The sequence below is a fragment of the Hemiscyllium ocellatum genome, chromosome 29, assembly GCF_020745735.1.
Source record: "Hemiscyllium ocellatum isolate sHemOce1 chromosome 29, sHemOce1.pat.X.cur, whole genome shotgun sequence".
NCBI lineage: Eukaryota > Metazoa > Chordata > Chondrichthyes > Orectolobiformes > Hemiscylliidae > Hemiscyllium > Hemiscyllium ocellatum.
In genome coordinates, this window is record NC_083429.1 from 46,931,058 (window position 1) to 46,945,692 (window position 14,635).

Here is a 14,635-nt window from a genome sequence, read left to right on the forward strand (position 1 = left end):
AATAAAATGACTCCGCTAGCAGTGTTACTTTCGCACATTCTGTGAGTGAGGCACACTGAAAATCAATACTCCCAAATCAAAATCTAAAAGGAGTAGAGCTGTTCAATTATTAACAGGACTATTATTATCCTTTGACAGCTGACTCTGTGTATAACACATCGACAAGGAGAAACAGCTCTGACAGTTAGCATTCCAAAAACACTCTAGATGTTCTCACAGAATGACCTCTTTTTCAGGGAGTTAGAAAATCCCTGTGTTCTAGTAGTTGAATGGTTATTGGGGGGGTTGGCAGAAGGGGACAATTGTCGTGAATGCAGTTTCCAAAACATAAATGCAGGAGGTTAACTTCGGAAAATATCTTGAATAACTGAGATGCCATTTATAATCCTGATTTTTTTTTAATATATAGGCCAGTGCTTCCCATACTTCTTTCCAATGTGATCCCAGTATGGAACATGGAATGTGGGTTTAATCCAACTGGCAAAAGAAGTAAAAGAGACCATTTCCATTACGGCTTTCAAAGGGGAATTTGATGAACAATGAAGAAAAAATATTTTCCAGGGCTACAGGGAAAGGGACTTTTTCAGAGTCACGATGGGGTGAACAGGCATCTCTTGAGCAGTGAAATTGTTTTCCCCTTTTCAACAATTGTGGGCATCACTGGCAAGGTCATCATTTATTAACCATTCCTAATTGTCCTTGAACTGAATTCTACTGGTATCTCTGGTGGGATTTGAACTTACGGCCAGAGAGCAATAGTCTAGGGCTCTGGATCACCAAATAGTGGGTACTGTAGATGCTGGAGATCAAAGTCAACATTAGAGTGGTGCTGGAGAAGCACAGCGGGTCAGGCAGCATCCGAGGTGCAGGAAAATCAATGTTTTGGGCTTTTGCCCGAAACCTCGATGTTTTTTCCTGCTTCGCGAATGCTGCCTGACCCGCTGTGCTTCTCCAGCACCACTCTAATCTTGATTCTAGATGACCAGTCCACCACCTCCCCGCAACTCCATGATCCTGGAGATTTATTGAAAGCCCAACAATTGGAAGCTGTTTAAATAAGCAGATTACAAATGATCAAATCAATAGCCAGAACCGAACCTGATCAACTAGAGCCTGTCTCTCAGAATCCAGTCTATTGTCTCCTATCCATATCACTGGCCTTTCTTATATCTGCCTCCTCTCTCGGTATCTGCAAAAGCCTATTGTATTCTCATCACTCTGGGTTAAATGCCATGTGATTAATATACAAAGTTAACTGACTTAATCTTGGATTTCGAAAGCATAACTCTCAGGACTTGAATAACACTTTTGATTTTGCAGTGTGAATTCCTCTGACCGTATACGGTTAAGGTTCGTTTATTTGGTGAAGCAGTTTCTGCATATCTCCCAGATTGTGTAACTAGTTTTGTAGTAGCCTGCTGGGTGAGAAATTTCCACAGAAAAGGACCTTGGTCCTCAATAACAACTTAGGTTGGTATAGTGCTTACAATGTTTTAAAGTCCTTCGTTGAAACATTATTTAAAAAAAGGACGCTGAGACACATCAGGGAATATGAGGTCAAGTAGCTATAAATTTAGTCAAAGAAATAGGTTTTAAGGAGAGCCTTCATAGAAACCCTACCGTGTGGAAACAGACCCTTCAGCCCACACTGACCTTCCAAAGAGTAACCCACCCATACCTATTCCTCTACCTTTATTATCCTATATTTACCCTTGACTAATGCACCTTACCTATACATCCCTGAACACTATGTGCATTTAGCATGGCCAGTTAGTCTAACCTGCAATCTTTGGATTGTGGGAGGAAACTGGAGCACGAGGAGAGTGTGCAAACTCCACACAGATAGTCGCCCGAGGCTGGAATCGAACCAGGGTCCCTGACACAGTGAGGCAACAGTGCTAGCCACTGTGCCACCCAGAAAGGTCTTAAAGGAAAGAGGTGAGAATGAGAGGTACATGGAGGATATTCCAGAATTTGGGATCGCGGTACTAAGAGCACTGCGACCCTGATGGAACAATCAAAATTGGGATTGTCGAGAGGTTCTGTGAGGGCATGAGATGTTGGATCAGAAGTAGGCCATTCAGTCCATTGAGTCTACTCTGCTGTTCACTTGAGATCATGGTTGATCTGATAATCTTCAATGCTACTGCTCTGCCTTATCCCCATAAACCTTGATTCCTTTACTAATTAAAAATCTGTCTATCACAGCTTTCAATATATTTAATGATCCAGTTTCTATAGCCCTCGATGATAGAGTTTCCACAGATTCACAGAAGGAAGAAATTCCTCCTCATCTCTATCTTAAACACATGATCCTTATTCTGTGATTATGCCGTCTAGTGCTAGATTCTCCCACAAGGGGAAACAACCTCTCCATATATAACCTCTCCATATACTGTATAACCTCTCCATACATCCTCTGTTAAGCTTCTAAGAATCTTCTATGCTGCAAAAAGGTCTCCTTGTATTCTCCTAAACTCCGATGTAAAGGCTGAAACTACTCAACCTCTTTATAATAAAATCTCTCCATACCCAGAATCAACTTAGTGAACTTTCTTTGGACTGACTACAATGTCAGTATCTCTTTCCTGGATAAAGGACGAACACCGCTTGCTGTATTCCAGTTGGGTCTGACTTGTGCCATGTATAGTTCTATTGATATTTGTATATGTCATTCCTTTTGAAGTAAAGTCAGAAGCCACGTGACACCTGACGAAGGGGCAGTGCTGCGAAAGCTCGTGACTTTAAATAAACCTGTTGGATTATAAGGTGGTGTCATGTGACTTCTGATTTTGTTCACCCCAGTCTGACACCAGCATCTCCACGTCATTGAAATAAAGGCAGCAGCCCGTTTGTCTGTGAACTTGGACAGTAATATTTCGTGATTCCTGAGCAAGGACACTCAGTCCTTGGGCTGCAGTTTTGAATTCTGCAGGTTCCAATTCAAGGATTACAAGTGAATTTGGAACATTGTGTTGCTGGAGGAGATCAGACTGAGAGGGGGAACAAAGTAATGGAGGGATTTGAAATCAAGAAAGAGGATTTTAAAATCTAAATGTTGCTTGGCTGGGAGCTGTTACAAGTGCAAATCAGCTCCCTATACAATATTATACATGGTATATCATATACCTGGTATTCATGGTGGAGCTGCTGTCACCATCCTCTACTGGGCTGCTTAGTAGACCAAAACCACTTCCAGGTCTAACTGAAAAGTATTTTGTGGTTAATAAGATGCAGTTTTAATTCATGTTAGCAACTCATTACTGTTGCTTTGGGGGAGGGGAAGGAAGTACAGGAGCGGAGGCACCTGGATGTATATATGTATGGATCATTGAAAGTGGCAGGTTGCGAGAGCAATTAATAAAGCATTCAACATCCTGGACTTTATTAATAGAGGGGGATAGAGAATAGAGAAAGGAGTGACCATACCAAACCTACACAAGGCACTTTTGGACCTCAGCTGGAGTATAGTGTAGAGTTCTGGGTGCTATGTTATAGGAAAGATGCAAACGTGTTGGAAAGAGTGCGGAAGAGAAGGGTTCCAGGGATGAGAAACTTCATATCTGAGAATGGTTTGGAGCCATTGGGCTGATCTCCTTGGAGTAAAGATGGTTAAGAGGAGATCTGATAGAAGTTTTCAAATTCATTAGTGGTTTGGATACAGTAGATCAGGAGAAACTGGTCGTGACCCTACAAGAATCAAGAAGGATATGGCACATATTAGATACATACCTGATTGTGGCCTCAACTGCAATGGGAAGTATAATGTAAGGCATACAAAGGGCAGTTCACCATGGCAACAAGGAGAGTTAGGGATAGCCAGATCCCAGTATCCTCCAGAGGCACCCCCAGGATAGCTGCCAGAAGATGTGTGCTGATGCTCCATTGTTGATTCTTGCCTCACCCTGTGGCAGGAGTCACCTGGTCCAAGTTCACCACCTGCCACCACTTGATTTGTCAACTGTGGCTGGCCATAGTCCTGGAGATTTTGTCGCGTGACCTCTTGCCCCAACCACCCTAATGTCAACCTCCTACCATTGGTTGTTTAACACATCAATCTTTGCAGTGTCCTTGTCAATTGGGGATTTGTCCTGATTACCCCATTGTGGGATGTGGCCATTGCTGGCTAGTCCAGCATTTACTGCCCCGTCCCTAGGTGCCCTTGAGAAGGTGGTTATGAGCTGCCTTCTTGGACCGCTGCAGTCCATGTGCTGTTGGTAGATCCACAATGGTGTTGTGTAGGAATTCCAGAGTTTTGACCCAGCAACAGTGAAGGAACAGGGATATATTTCCACGTCAGGATGGTGAGTGGCTTGGAGGGGAACGTGCAGGTGTTGGTGCTCCCATGTATCTATGGCTCTTGGAAATGATTGCCAGATGGAAATGATTGTGGGTTTGGAAGATGCTGTCTACGAAGCCTTGGTAAATTTCTGCAGTACATCTTGTAGACAGTACACACTCCTGCTACTGAACATCAGTGGTGGAGGGAGTGGAAGTGGTGTCACATTGGACTCTCCAACAATCTTTTTAATTCCATCCCCAATATTGTCAAAACTAGTAATTGATGATGCTCAATTAAACAGTGGCACAGTGGTTAGCACTGCTGCCTCACAGCGCCAGAGACACGATTCAAGTCCCACCTTGGACAACTGTCTGTGTGGAGTTTGCACATTCTGCCAGTGTTTGTGTGAGTTTCCTCTGGGTGCTCCGATTTCCTCCCACAGTCCAAAGATGTGCAGTTTAAGTGAATTGACCATGCTAAATTGCCCATAGTGTTAGGTGCATTAGTCAGGGGTAAATGTAGGGGAATGGGTCTGAGTGGATTGCCCTTCAGATGGTGGATGTGGACTTGTTGGGCCGAAAGGCCTGTTTCCACACTGTAGGTAATCTAATCTAAAAGGAGAATGAAAACACAAGTTTTTAAAAATTTTAATGCTCGAATGATTTATCTCTCTGGTTGCTCTCCGTAGTGAGTGGCCTGGAGATTAATCTTCAATTTCCCAGAGACACCACGTCAGACCCTGAGGTTTGTACAGTAGTTGAGAACGAAATGTGAGGCCTTTGTGAAGAACTGAGCCCACACCCCAGATTGCTGTCTCCTCAGGATTGCCCCAGCATCTTCAGGAATATAAGCTTAAACTTCTGCGAGCAACCCAAGAGAAAATTGTTTGGAGGAATTAAAAATAAGTGTGCTTTTTTTGGTTCATTTTAAGGAAACTTTTCTCTTGGTTCTAAAAATATTGCAGATGGGAGGTGGCTTTGGATTAGGTGACAGACGATGTAAAAATAGATCCAAACTATGGAGGGCATGGGGGCTTAGTGATTAGCACTGCTGCCTCACAGCGCCAGGGACCTGGGTTCAATTCCACTGTCTGTGTGGAGTTTGCTTATTCTTCACGTGTCTGAATGCATTTCCACCAGGTGCTCTGGTTTCCTCCCACAGTCCAAAGATGTGCAGGTTAGCTGGATTAGCTCTGGGATATGCAGGACTATAGAGTTAGGCTCAGTCGATTAGCCACAGTGAGTCACAGAGATAGAGCCAGGGGGCTGCTGGGTGGGATGTTCTTTGGAGGATTGGTGTGGATTCGATGGGCTGACTGGCCTTTTTCCACAATGTAGGGATTCTATAATTGCATGGACCTAGCTGCGCTGTTGCTCTCCCATAACGTAATGATATTGTCAGTCCTCATTACAAGCCAACCTTGTCTCTCAACATTTTTTTAAAAAATAAAAACCGTTTGCTTTTTGATTTCGCTTGTGGTCACTTCTCCACGTTTTAGCATGGCTGTGTGAGCTGTCATTGCTTGCTGAGCCATTTAAAACAAAAGGCCAAAAATTTCCATCATGTAACTAATTGCTGTGCTGATTTGATGCAAATGCATGACTCATCTTAAAATATATTAATAGCGTTCTGTTAATTTTTTGGATTGATTTTAAAGTGAACAACACTGACTTCCTGCATTGGACATAAACCGTTTCGTGAAAAACTAAAAATGATTTCTTTCTCTTGTGGTTAAAAGTTTAGCCAAGCCACTGCAACAAGGATTATGGGCATGAGCTTAACCTTTCACCCTGGACTGAAACATCCCATGTTCTATTTGATCTACTGGGTACTTTAAAACATTGCTAAATTTATCACGCCACTAATTGCATTCAGATTCCTCTAATGTCACAATCTATGCTAAAGACCCTCAGCACGTGTGTGTGTGTGTGTGTGTGTGTGTTGCCTAATGCTGTAACCTCCTTGTACTCCTATCAGATGTACAACAAAGGCTTGGTGGAGTAATGAACACATTCGTATTCAAAAATGACAGGGTGGCAGAAACATCTGGTGAACTTAATTAATTAGGCATGGATTGCCCTGCAGAATGTTCAATGAACCCAGCTGGTGTTACAGAAAAGCTTCTGTGGCTTTGTTTCACTTTTTTTTAATATAATCAACCGGGTCAGATATGCCCTGTTACAGGAAGGGTGTTGTTAAACTTGAGAGTGTGCGTAAAAGATTTACAAGGATGTTGCTGGGACTGGAGGGTTTGAGCTATAGGAAAAGGTTGAATATTATTGGCTGGGGCTTTTTATCCTGGAGCATCAGAGGCTGAGGTGTGACCTCAGAGAGGTTTATAAAATCATGAGGGGCATGGATAGGGTGAATAGCCAAGTCTTTTTCCTCGAGTGGGCGAGTCCAAAACTAGAGAGCACAGGTTTAGGGTGAGAGGGGAAAGATTTGAAAAGGACCTGAGAGGTAACATCTTTGCGCAGAGTGTGTGGAATGAGCTGCCAGAGGAAGTGGTGGAGGCTGGTGCAAGTACAACATTTAATGGGCATCTGGATGGGTATATGAATAGGAAGGATTTAGAGGGATATGGACCAAATGTTGGCAAATGGGACTAGGTCAGATTGGGATGCCTGGTCAGCATGGACAAGTTGGACTGAAGGGTCTGTTTCCATGCTGCATGACTCTGTGTTATATCACAGCTCCTTGGCCATTACATCTTGAGGTGGGACTTGACCCTAGACCTTTCTTTCCAGATGTGAGAGCTTTACTCCTGCATCACAGTTAGCTTCACAGTTGCTTTTATGAAAGACCCAACCAATTGAATGAAGTGGCACATTCTACAGCTGTGGAATCGTGATAGGAGCGAGATTGTTGTTCCTTTGTAAGTGCGTGTTCAAATCTTGGAATTCCCTATTCCTGAGATGCTGCCTGGCCTGCTGTGCTTTGACCAGCAACACATTTTCAGCTGTGATCTCCAGCATCTGCAGACCTCATTTTTTACTCGAACTCCCTTTCTCACCAAGTCACAGGTATAGCCACACCAAGTGGACCTGTAGCAGTCCTGGAGGATGACTCACTAGTCCCTCCTGCAGGGAAGTTAGAGATGAGCCACAAATGCTGGCCTAACAGAGATGTTTGTATCCTGTGAAAGAATTAGATTTTGATTACCAGTCCTGTGGCAAATCTCAAATCGACCCCCTTCCTCCAAACCCCTAACAAAACCGAGAAGAAATGAGTTGTAAAAATTGATGATCATATCTGTCAGAAGTATCTCAGGCTGGTTCACATTCTGATGTGCAGTGGCTGTTCTGAAAGAGGAGGACAATTTACAGGAGAATGGGTAACCACGGATGATGGAGCCAAGGGCCGCCTCCTTATGATCAAAGTGCATTTTCAGTGCTGGATGGTCACTTATTTCATGAGGTGAATTCTGTGAAAAGAAACATGCTCTCTCTCACCTCAGTGGACATGGCCTCAGTTTATTGTCTAATCTGAAAGATGTCATCTGCAGCAATGTGACACTCTCTCAGTACCACAGTGGAGCGTCAACTTGTTCTCATGTCTTGGAGTGGGACTTCCTCCCCGGATAATGTGAATCTGAACAATGACTGTGAGAAGTACGGTCTTAAAGCTGCCAATAAAATTGGAAGATATTCCTGTGTCTGGATTTTTTCCAATCAAATGTTTTAATTGGTGACTATGCTGTGTGAGTTAGTGGTCTGTGATTGGTGCTTTTGCATGTTTCATTTATTCTTTGTTTGCCTTTATTTCAGAGCTCTGTGCAGATCAGTTTTGAAGAGGGACCACAGCTACCCTCAACGGCAAGCATCAGTCACGTGACATGTACGGACCAATCCGAACAGAGTATGGTAAGTTACTAAACCTGGAATTGAAAGCTAGTCTCGTTTCCTCAAAACCAGGATTTGCCAATTTAAAATGCAGATTAGATTAGATAACCTGCAGTATAGAAACAGACCCTTCAGCCCAACAAGTCCACACTGATCCTCTGAAGCCTTACACACCTAGACCCATTCCCCTACCCTACATTTACCCCTGACTAATGCACCTAACACTATGGGCAATTTAGCATGACCAATTCACCTGACCTGCACATGATTAGATTCCCTAGAGTGTGGAAACAGGCCCTTCGGCCCAACAAGTCCACACCAACCCTCCAAAGAGCAACCCACCCAGACCCATTTCCCCTCTGACTAATGCACCTAACATTATGGGCAATTTAGCATGGCCAATTCATCTGACTTGCACATCTTTGGACTATGGGAGGAAACCGGAGCACCTGGAGAAAACCCACACAGACACGGGGAGAATGTGCAAACTTCACAGAGTCGCCAGAGGCGGGAATCCAACCCGGGTCCCTGGCGCTGTGAGGCAGCAGTGCTAACCACTGAGCCACCATGCCGTCCCGGAGACTGGGTAGCATTTTTACTCCAAGGATCGTGGGCCTTTGGAACTCTACTCCTGAAAATGGATATTTTGAAAGGCAGACGTGGATAAGTATTTGTTCAACAAAGGAGTGAAAGCTTGTCAGGGGGTACCTAAGTCTTATGGGTTTGAGGTCACAATCAGTTCAGCCATAACTCTGTCAAATAGTAGAGTAGGCCCGAGGGGCTAATTAGCCTACTTCTGCTTATGGTACCTAGTTTAATAGGAACTATGTAACTATCATCGATTGTGGTACAAGTGCATTGGGCTCACTAAAGAGACTTAGTGAAGGAAATCTGTGGCCCTTACCTGGTCTGACTCCAGACCTACAGCAATATGGTGGACCCTTGACTGCCGTCTGATTAGATTAGATTACTTAGTGTGGAAACAGGCCCTTTGGCCCAACAAGTCCACACCGACCCGCTGAAACGCAACCCACCCATACCCCTACATTTACCCCTCACCTAACACTACGGGCAATTTAGCATGACCAGCACATCTTTGGACAGTGGAAGGAAACCGGAGCACCCGGAGGAAACCCACGCAGACACGGGGAGAACGTGCAAACTCCACACAGTCAGTCGCTTGAGTCGGGAATTGAACCCGGGTCTCAGGCGCTGTGAGACAGCAGTGCTAACCACTGTGCCACCGTGCCGCCCTGAAATAACCACCGTCTGAAATAATCTTAGCAAACCAGTCTGTGGGTCAAGGGCAATTAGAAATGGACAACGCATACTGGCCCTGGCAGTATTACCTGCAATCCATGGAAGAATAAAGAAAACAGTATAGATAGAACAAGATGTCAGTACTCGGGATTTGGAAACACAATGGCTACTTCCACACAGCAGTGTACCGTAAACTGTGTACCATTAGCCCTTCCTCATGAAGGGCTTACACCCGAAACGTTGACTTTCCTGCTCCTCGGATGTTGCCTGACCTGCTGCACTTTTCCAGCACCTCACTTTTCGACCCTCACTCTCCAGCATCTGCAGTCCTCACCTTCTCCCAGTGTACCATAAACTCCAATGCAATAATAATTTGATAGTATGAGGTCAGTTGAAGGATACATATCGAGCCAGGACACCAGGGGAAACATAGTCCCCTCTGCCTCTTCAAAATAAGTTGTTTCTGTCCACCGAAGTGACCAGCTAGTTTTGAAGTGCAAGGTCTGTTGTGAAAGACAACCCTGTAACTGTACTCTTTGTACTGCCCTCAACTGGAATTTAGACTTAGCTGGCTAGAGTGAGACTGGAATCTAGAACCTTCTGATTGTGTTCCCCAGTGTTAGTGAATGGAACGTATAGACACGGGCGATGGGAGGAACCAACAGGCGAGCTGTGTCAAAAGGGATCAGTGGAGAGTGATAATGTGGTCTGAAGGAATCCCTGAGATCTAATGGAAAGAGTACAGGGTGATAGACATGCTAGTTAAGGGTTAATATTGTTTGGACTGATCGTATAAATATGGAGAGCTAGTAATCAGCAGGGTGAAAGTTTTAAGATCTGTGGTTAACTGAAGTGAAATTCTAACTAAAAGTGTGCATTCAAACCTATTTAAATGCAGTTATCTTGTGCGTATAACACCACTGTCACTTCACACTCTGGTGTGAACTTATCAAAACTCTTTACCAAGGCAAATAACCTCTCAGGATCAAAGGTTATGGTCAAAAATTGTATAAGTTTTTTGTACACGCACCCCATTTTCAACACATTAGATTTTTGATGTTTTTACTTGCCTCCAACTTCCTGTCTAAAGAAACTGGGGGAGGAATCTGCAAAGTACATTAATCGCTGAACTAGACAGAAGTTGCAATGTAAGCTCAAATTGTCATGGCACAAGATAACATTTTAAAAGCAGGAGCAGAAACAAGGCATGCTCTTGAACAAAAAGGTCATGGCTGATCTACTACCTCAATACCATCTTTTTGTCTTATCTGCATACCAGCTGACTCTCTCAATGTTCAAAGATCTGGCAATCTCTGCCTTGAATTTACAATGTTGCTGTTTTGTTCCATATCAGTAAGTAGTCCTAGAATCCTACTCCCACGTTCCACACAGAATTTCTTGGTTGTCTTCTTCAGAAACCATTGCCTTCAGTTTTGCCAGGACAGACTAGTTGTTTGCAGCATTGTCAGATGCTAATTGTTAAGGAGCATCTCTAAATCACATTTCCAGTCAAACTGACATGAAACAATGAAACAGGGGATCAGCAAACATTATTCGTTATTCTGTTAAGACACTGTTAAGAGTGGGCGGATCGGTGTCTCAGTGGTTAGCATTGCTGCCTCAGTGCCAGGGACCAGGGTTCAATTCCAGCGTTGGGCAACTGTTTGTAGAGTTTGCACACTCTCCCTGTGCCTATGTTTCCTCCGGATGTTCTGGTTTCCTCCCACATCCAAAGATTTGCAGGTTAGGTTGATTGGCCATGCTAAATTTCCCAGAGTGTCCAGGGATGTGTAAGTTAGGTGGGTTAGCCACAGGAAATGCAAGGTTACAGGGATAGGGTCTGGGTGTGATGCTCTTTGGAGGGTCGGTGTGGCCTGAATGGGCTGAATAGCCTGCTTCCACGCTGTTAGGATTCAATGATGACACATTTCTGTTTTCAGCTGTGGTCTGGTTGGTAGTGTTCTTGCTTCTGAGGCATAATGTTCCAGATTCAGGTCCCATTTGAAAGTTTGAAAGCAAAGACCAAGACTGACACTCACGTGTGATAATGAGGAGGTCCTGCCTGTCAGAGTCACTGGTTTTCAAATGAGATTTTATACTAAGGCCTGTCTGCCCATTCAGGTGGAGTTAAAAGATCTCATGGCACCCATTTCAAAGGAGAGAAGTTATCCCTGGCGTCCTGACCTATATTTATCTCTCAATCTGCATCATCGAAACAAATGTGTTTCAGTGTTTTTCAACTAGCATCCCCCAGGATCTCAAAAGAAACCATAAGAGGTAAAAGCAGAAGGCGACTACTCAGCTCAATGAGTCTGTTCTGCTATTCATTGAGATCATTGTCAGATTCAATAATCCTCAACTCCACTTTTATGTTTTTCCCAAGAACCCATGACCAAATGGTTTAATGCAATTTTCAAATAATTTAAAAATGCCAACAGATACAGAAGTAGATTCTTTAAAATTGTGTCAAAAAACTGAAATGAAATATGTATGTTTAGTTAGCATTGTACAGTCTACAATATTATATTACAGATATGCAGTATTTAACATTATAGTTTGGAGAGGTGACGGCCTAGTGATATAATCAGGGACCCTTATAATATTCTGGGAGTCTGAGTTCGAATCCCACCACAGCAAATGGTGGTATTTGAATTCATTTAAAAATAACTGGAATTAAAAGTCTAATTGTGACCATGATTCGATTGTCAGAATAAGAACTATCTGGTTCACTAATGTCCTTTAGGGAAGGAAACCACCATCCTTTCCTGGTCTGGCCTACATGTGACTCCAGACCCACAACAGTGTGGTTGACTCTGGGCAATTAGGGATGAGCAATAAATGCTGGTCTAGCCGGTGACATCCTCTTCCCTAAATAAAGTTTAAAAAAAATTATTTCATTTTGTTTTGATTTTAACTGATTTTTTCCACAAAGTTTCATAGAATGTTAAAGAGTTCTTTAACCAAAAAATGTTTGTAAAGACTGATCTGGTTATACTTAGCTGTTGGCAAGAATTTGCTAAGTACAGATTGCTTGCTGCCTTTCCTATAAATGTTACAATTTTCTGACCTGGAAATATATTGCTACTGCTTCAGTGTCACTGGGTCAGAATCCTCAAACTGATGAAGGGCTTTTGCCCGCAATGTCAATTTTCCTGCTCCTTGGATGCTGCCTGACCTGCTGTACCTTTCCAGCACCACTCTGGTCTAAACTCTGGTTTCCAGCATCTGCCGTCCTCACTTTTTGCCCAGAATCCTCAAACTGCCTCCCTCACAGCATTGCGGACAGCAGCAGTTCCAGAAGATGGCTGAGCACCACCACCTGAAGGGCAAGAGGGAACTGGCAAGAATGCTGGCTGAGTCAGCCATACCCACGTCCCACCAGTTAATAAAATACAATGCTTGAGGGGAAACATATAAAAGGGTCCTAAGGAGCAACATTTTCACACACAGCTGCCAGAGAAAGTGATAGAGGCTGGTACAATTACAACGTTTAAAAGGCATGTGGATAGGTCTGTTGAGTAGAAGGGATTAGAGGGATATGGGCCAAGTGCTGGCAAATGGGACTAGATTAGGTTAGGATATCTGGTCGGCATGGACGAGTTGGACCGAAGATTCTGTTTCCATGTTGAACATCTCAATGACTCTGCCTATCAAGTGTTTACAGCAGTATGGTGGCCTTGAGAGGTGCTACATAGAAACATAGAAAATAGGAGCAGGACTAGGCCATTCAGCCCTTTGAGCATGTTCTGCCATTCATTATGATCCAAGTCAATAGCCTGTTTCTGCTTTTCCCCATATCCTTTGATCTCTTTAGCCCCAACTGCCTTATCCAACTCCTTCTTGAAATCCTACTGTTATGGCCTCAGCTGCTTTCTGGGGCAGTGAACTCCACTGGCTCACCAATCCCGATTGAAGACATTTCTCCTCATTCTCAATCCTAAATGATTTACCCCCTGGTTCTGAACTTGCTCATCATCAGGAATATCCTTCCTGCATCTACCCTGTCTGGTCTTGTTAGAGTTTTGTAGATTTCTGAGATCCCTCCAGCAAAAGTAGTCCTGACCAATTCAACCTCTCCTCATATGTCAGTCCTGCCGTCCCAGGAATGAGTCTGGTAAACCTTTGCTGCACTCCCTCCATATCTTCCTTAGATATGGAAACCAGGACTGCACACAATATTCCAAGTGTGGTCACACCAAGGCCCTGTGCATTTGCAGCAAGACATCCCTGCTCCTGTACTGTCATCCTCTCACTATGAAGACTAACATATCACTTACCTTCCTCACCATCTGCGGCACTTGCAGCGACTGGTGCACGAGGCCACTCAAGATCTTGTTGCACATTCCCCTTTCTCAATTTATAGCCAAATCTAATGGCCAGCTCCCTATTCAGCTGTTTCCTACAGCGGATTGATTTTGTGGTTGCAAGGCAGAAGTGGATGCTGCAGATTAGAGTCAAGATTAGAGTGGTGCTGGAAAAGCACAGCAGGTCAGGCAGCATCTGAGAAGCAGGAAAATCAATGTTTCGGGCATAAGCCCTTCATCAGGAATGAGAGTTCCAAGCTCTTGCTAATGTTATGTTTTGCTTTAATTTTTTTTAAATGCTTGGAATTATGAATATCTACACAGAGGAATTTTCAGGAAGAAAGGGTGATGGGAACCAAACTCTTGTTTCTTTTAAAAAGCTTTGTTGTTGACTGTTTCTGTTTGCTGCAGGTTCTTTGCTGTCAGTTGATGGTCGATGCAATTCAGTTCCCTGTCTCTGTTACCCAGCAGTCTCCAGCTGCCGTTTCCATGGAATCCTACCAGGTGACCTTGGCTCCACTTAAAGCCCAGGTATTTAGTGTAACGTCATACTCAAATAAATGATTCATCGCTGCTAACATTGGTGAATGATAAATGATGTTCCAGTTCATTGTGAAAAGATTTGACAGAAATCTCAATGGCAGTCTGATGTTACGCAGTAACTGGTCCCGGGCACAAGGCCTTAGGAAGGAGAGATGGTGGTACAGTGGTAATGTCAATAAGCTAGTAATTCAGCCCTCTGGGAAAATAGGTTCAAATCCACCACAGCCACTGGAGTGAATTATGCTAATAAATCTGGAATTGACAGCTGGTTTATAGGAACTAGGACTTAGCAATTCAGCCTGTAGAGTCTGCTATACCATTTTAATTCGATTGTGGCTGATCTTAACTTGGCCATAACTCCACTTTGCTGCACGTTCTCCATAACCTTCAAATTAAGATTAAAC

At 43.6% G+C, this 14,635-nt stretch overlaps 1 protein-coding gene across 2 annotated transcripts in view; it reads left to right on the forward strand.

The window, feature by feature from the left end:
- Window positions 1-14,635, forward strand: part of c2cd2l (c2cd2 like) — a 164,144-nt gene that overhangs the window by 100,017 nt on the left and 49,492 nt on the right. For both annotated transcript variants that reach the window (XM_060846750.1, XM_060846751.1), the window contains exons 2-3: window positions 8,050-8,145; window positions 14,100-14,219. In XM_060846750.1, the coding sequence (XP_060702733.1) occupies window positions 8,050-8,145; window positions 14,100-14,219 (216 nt within the window). The remainder of the gene's footprint in view (window positions 1-8,049; window positions 8,146-14,099; window positions 14,220-14,635) is intronic.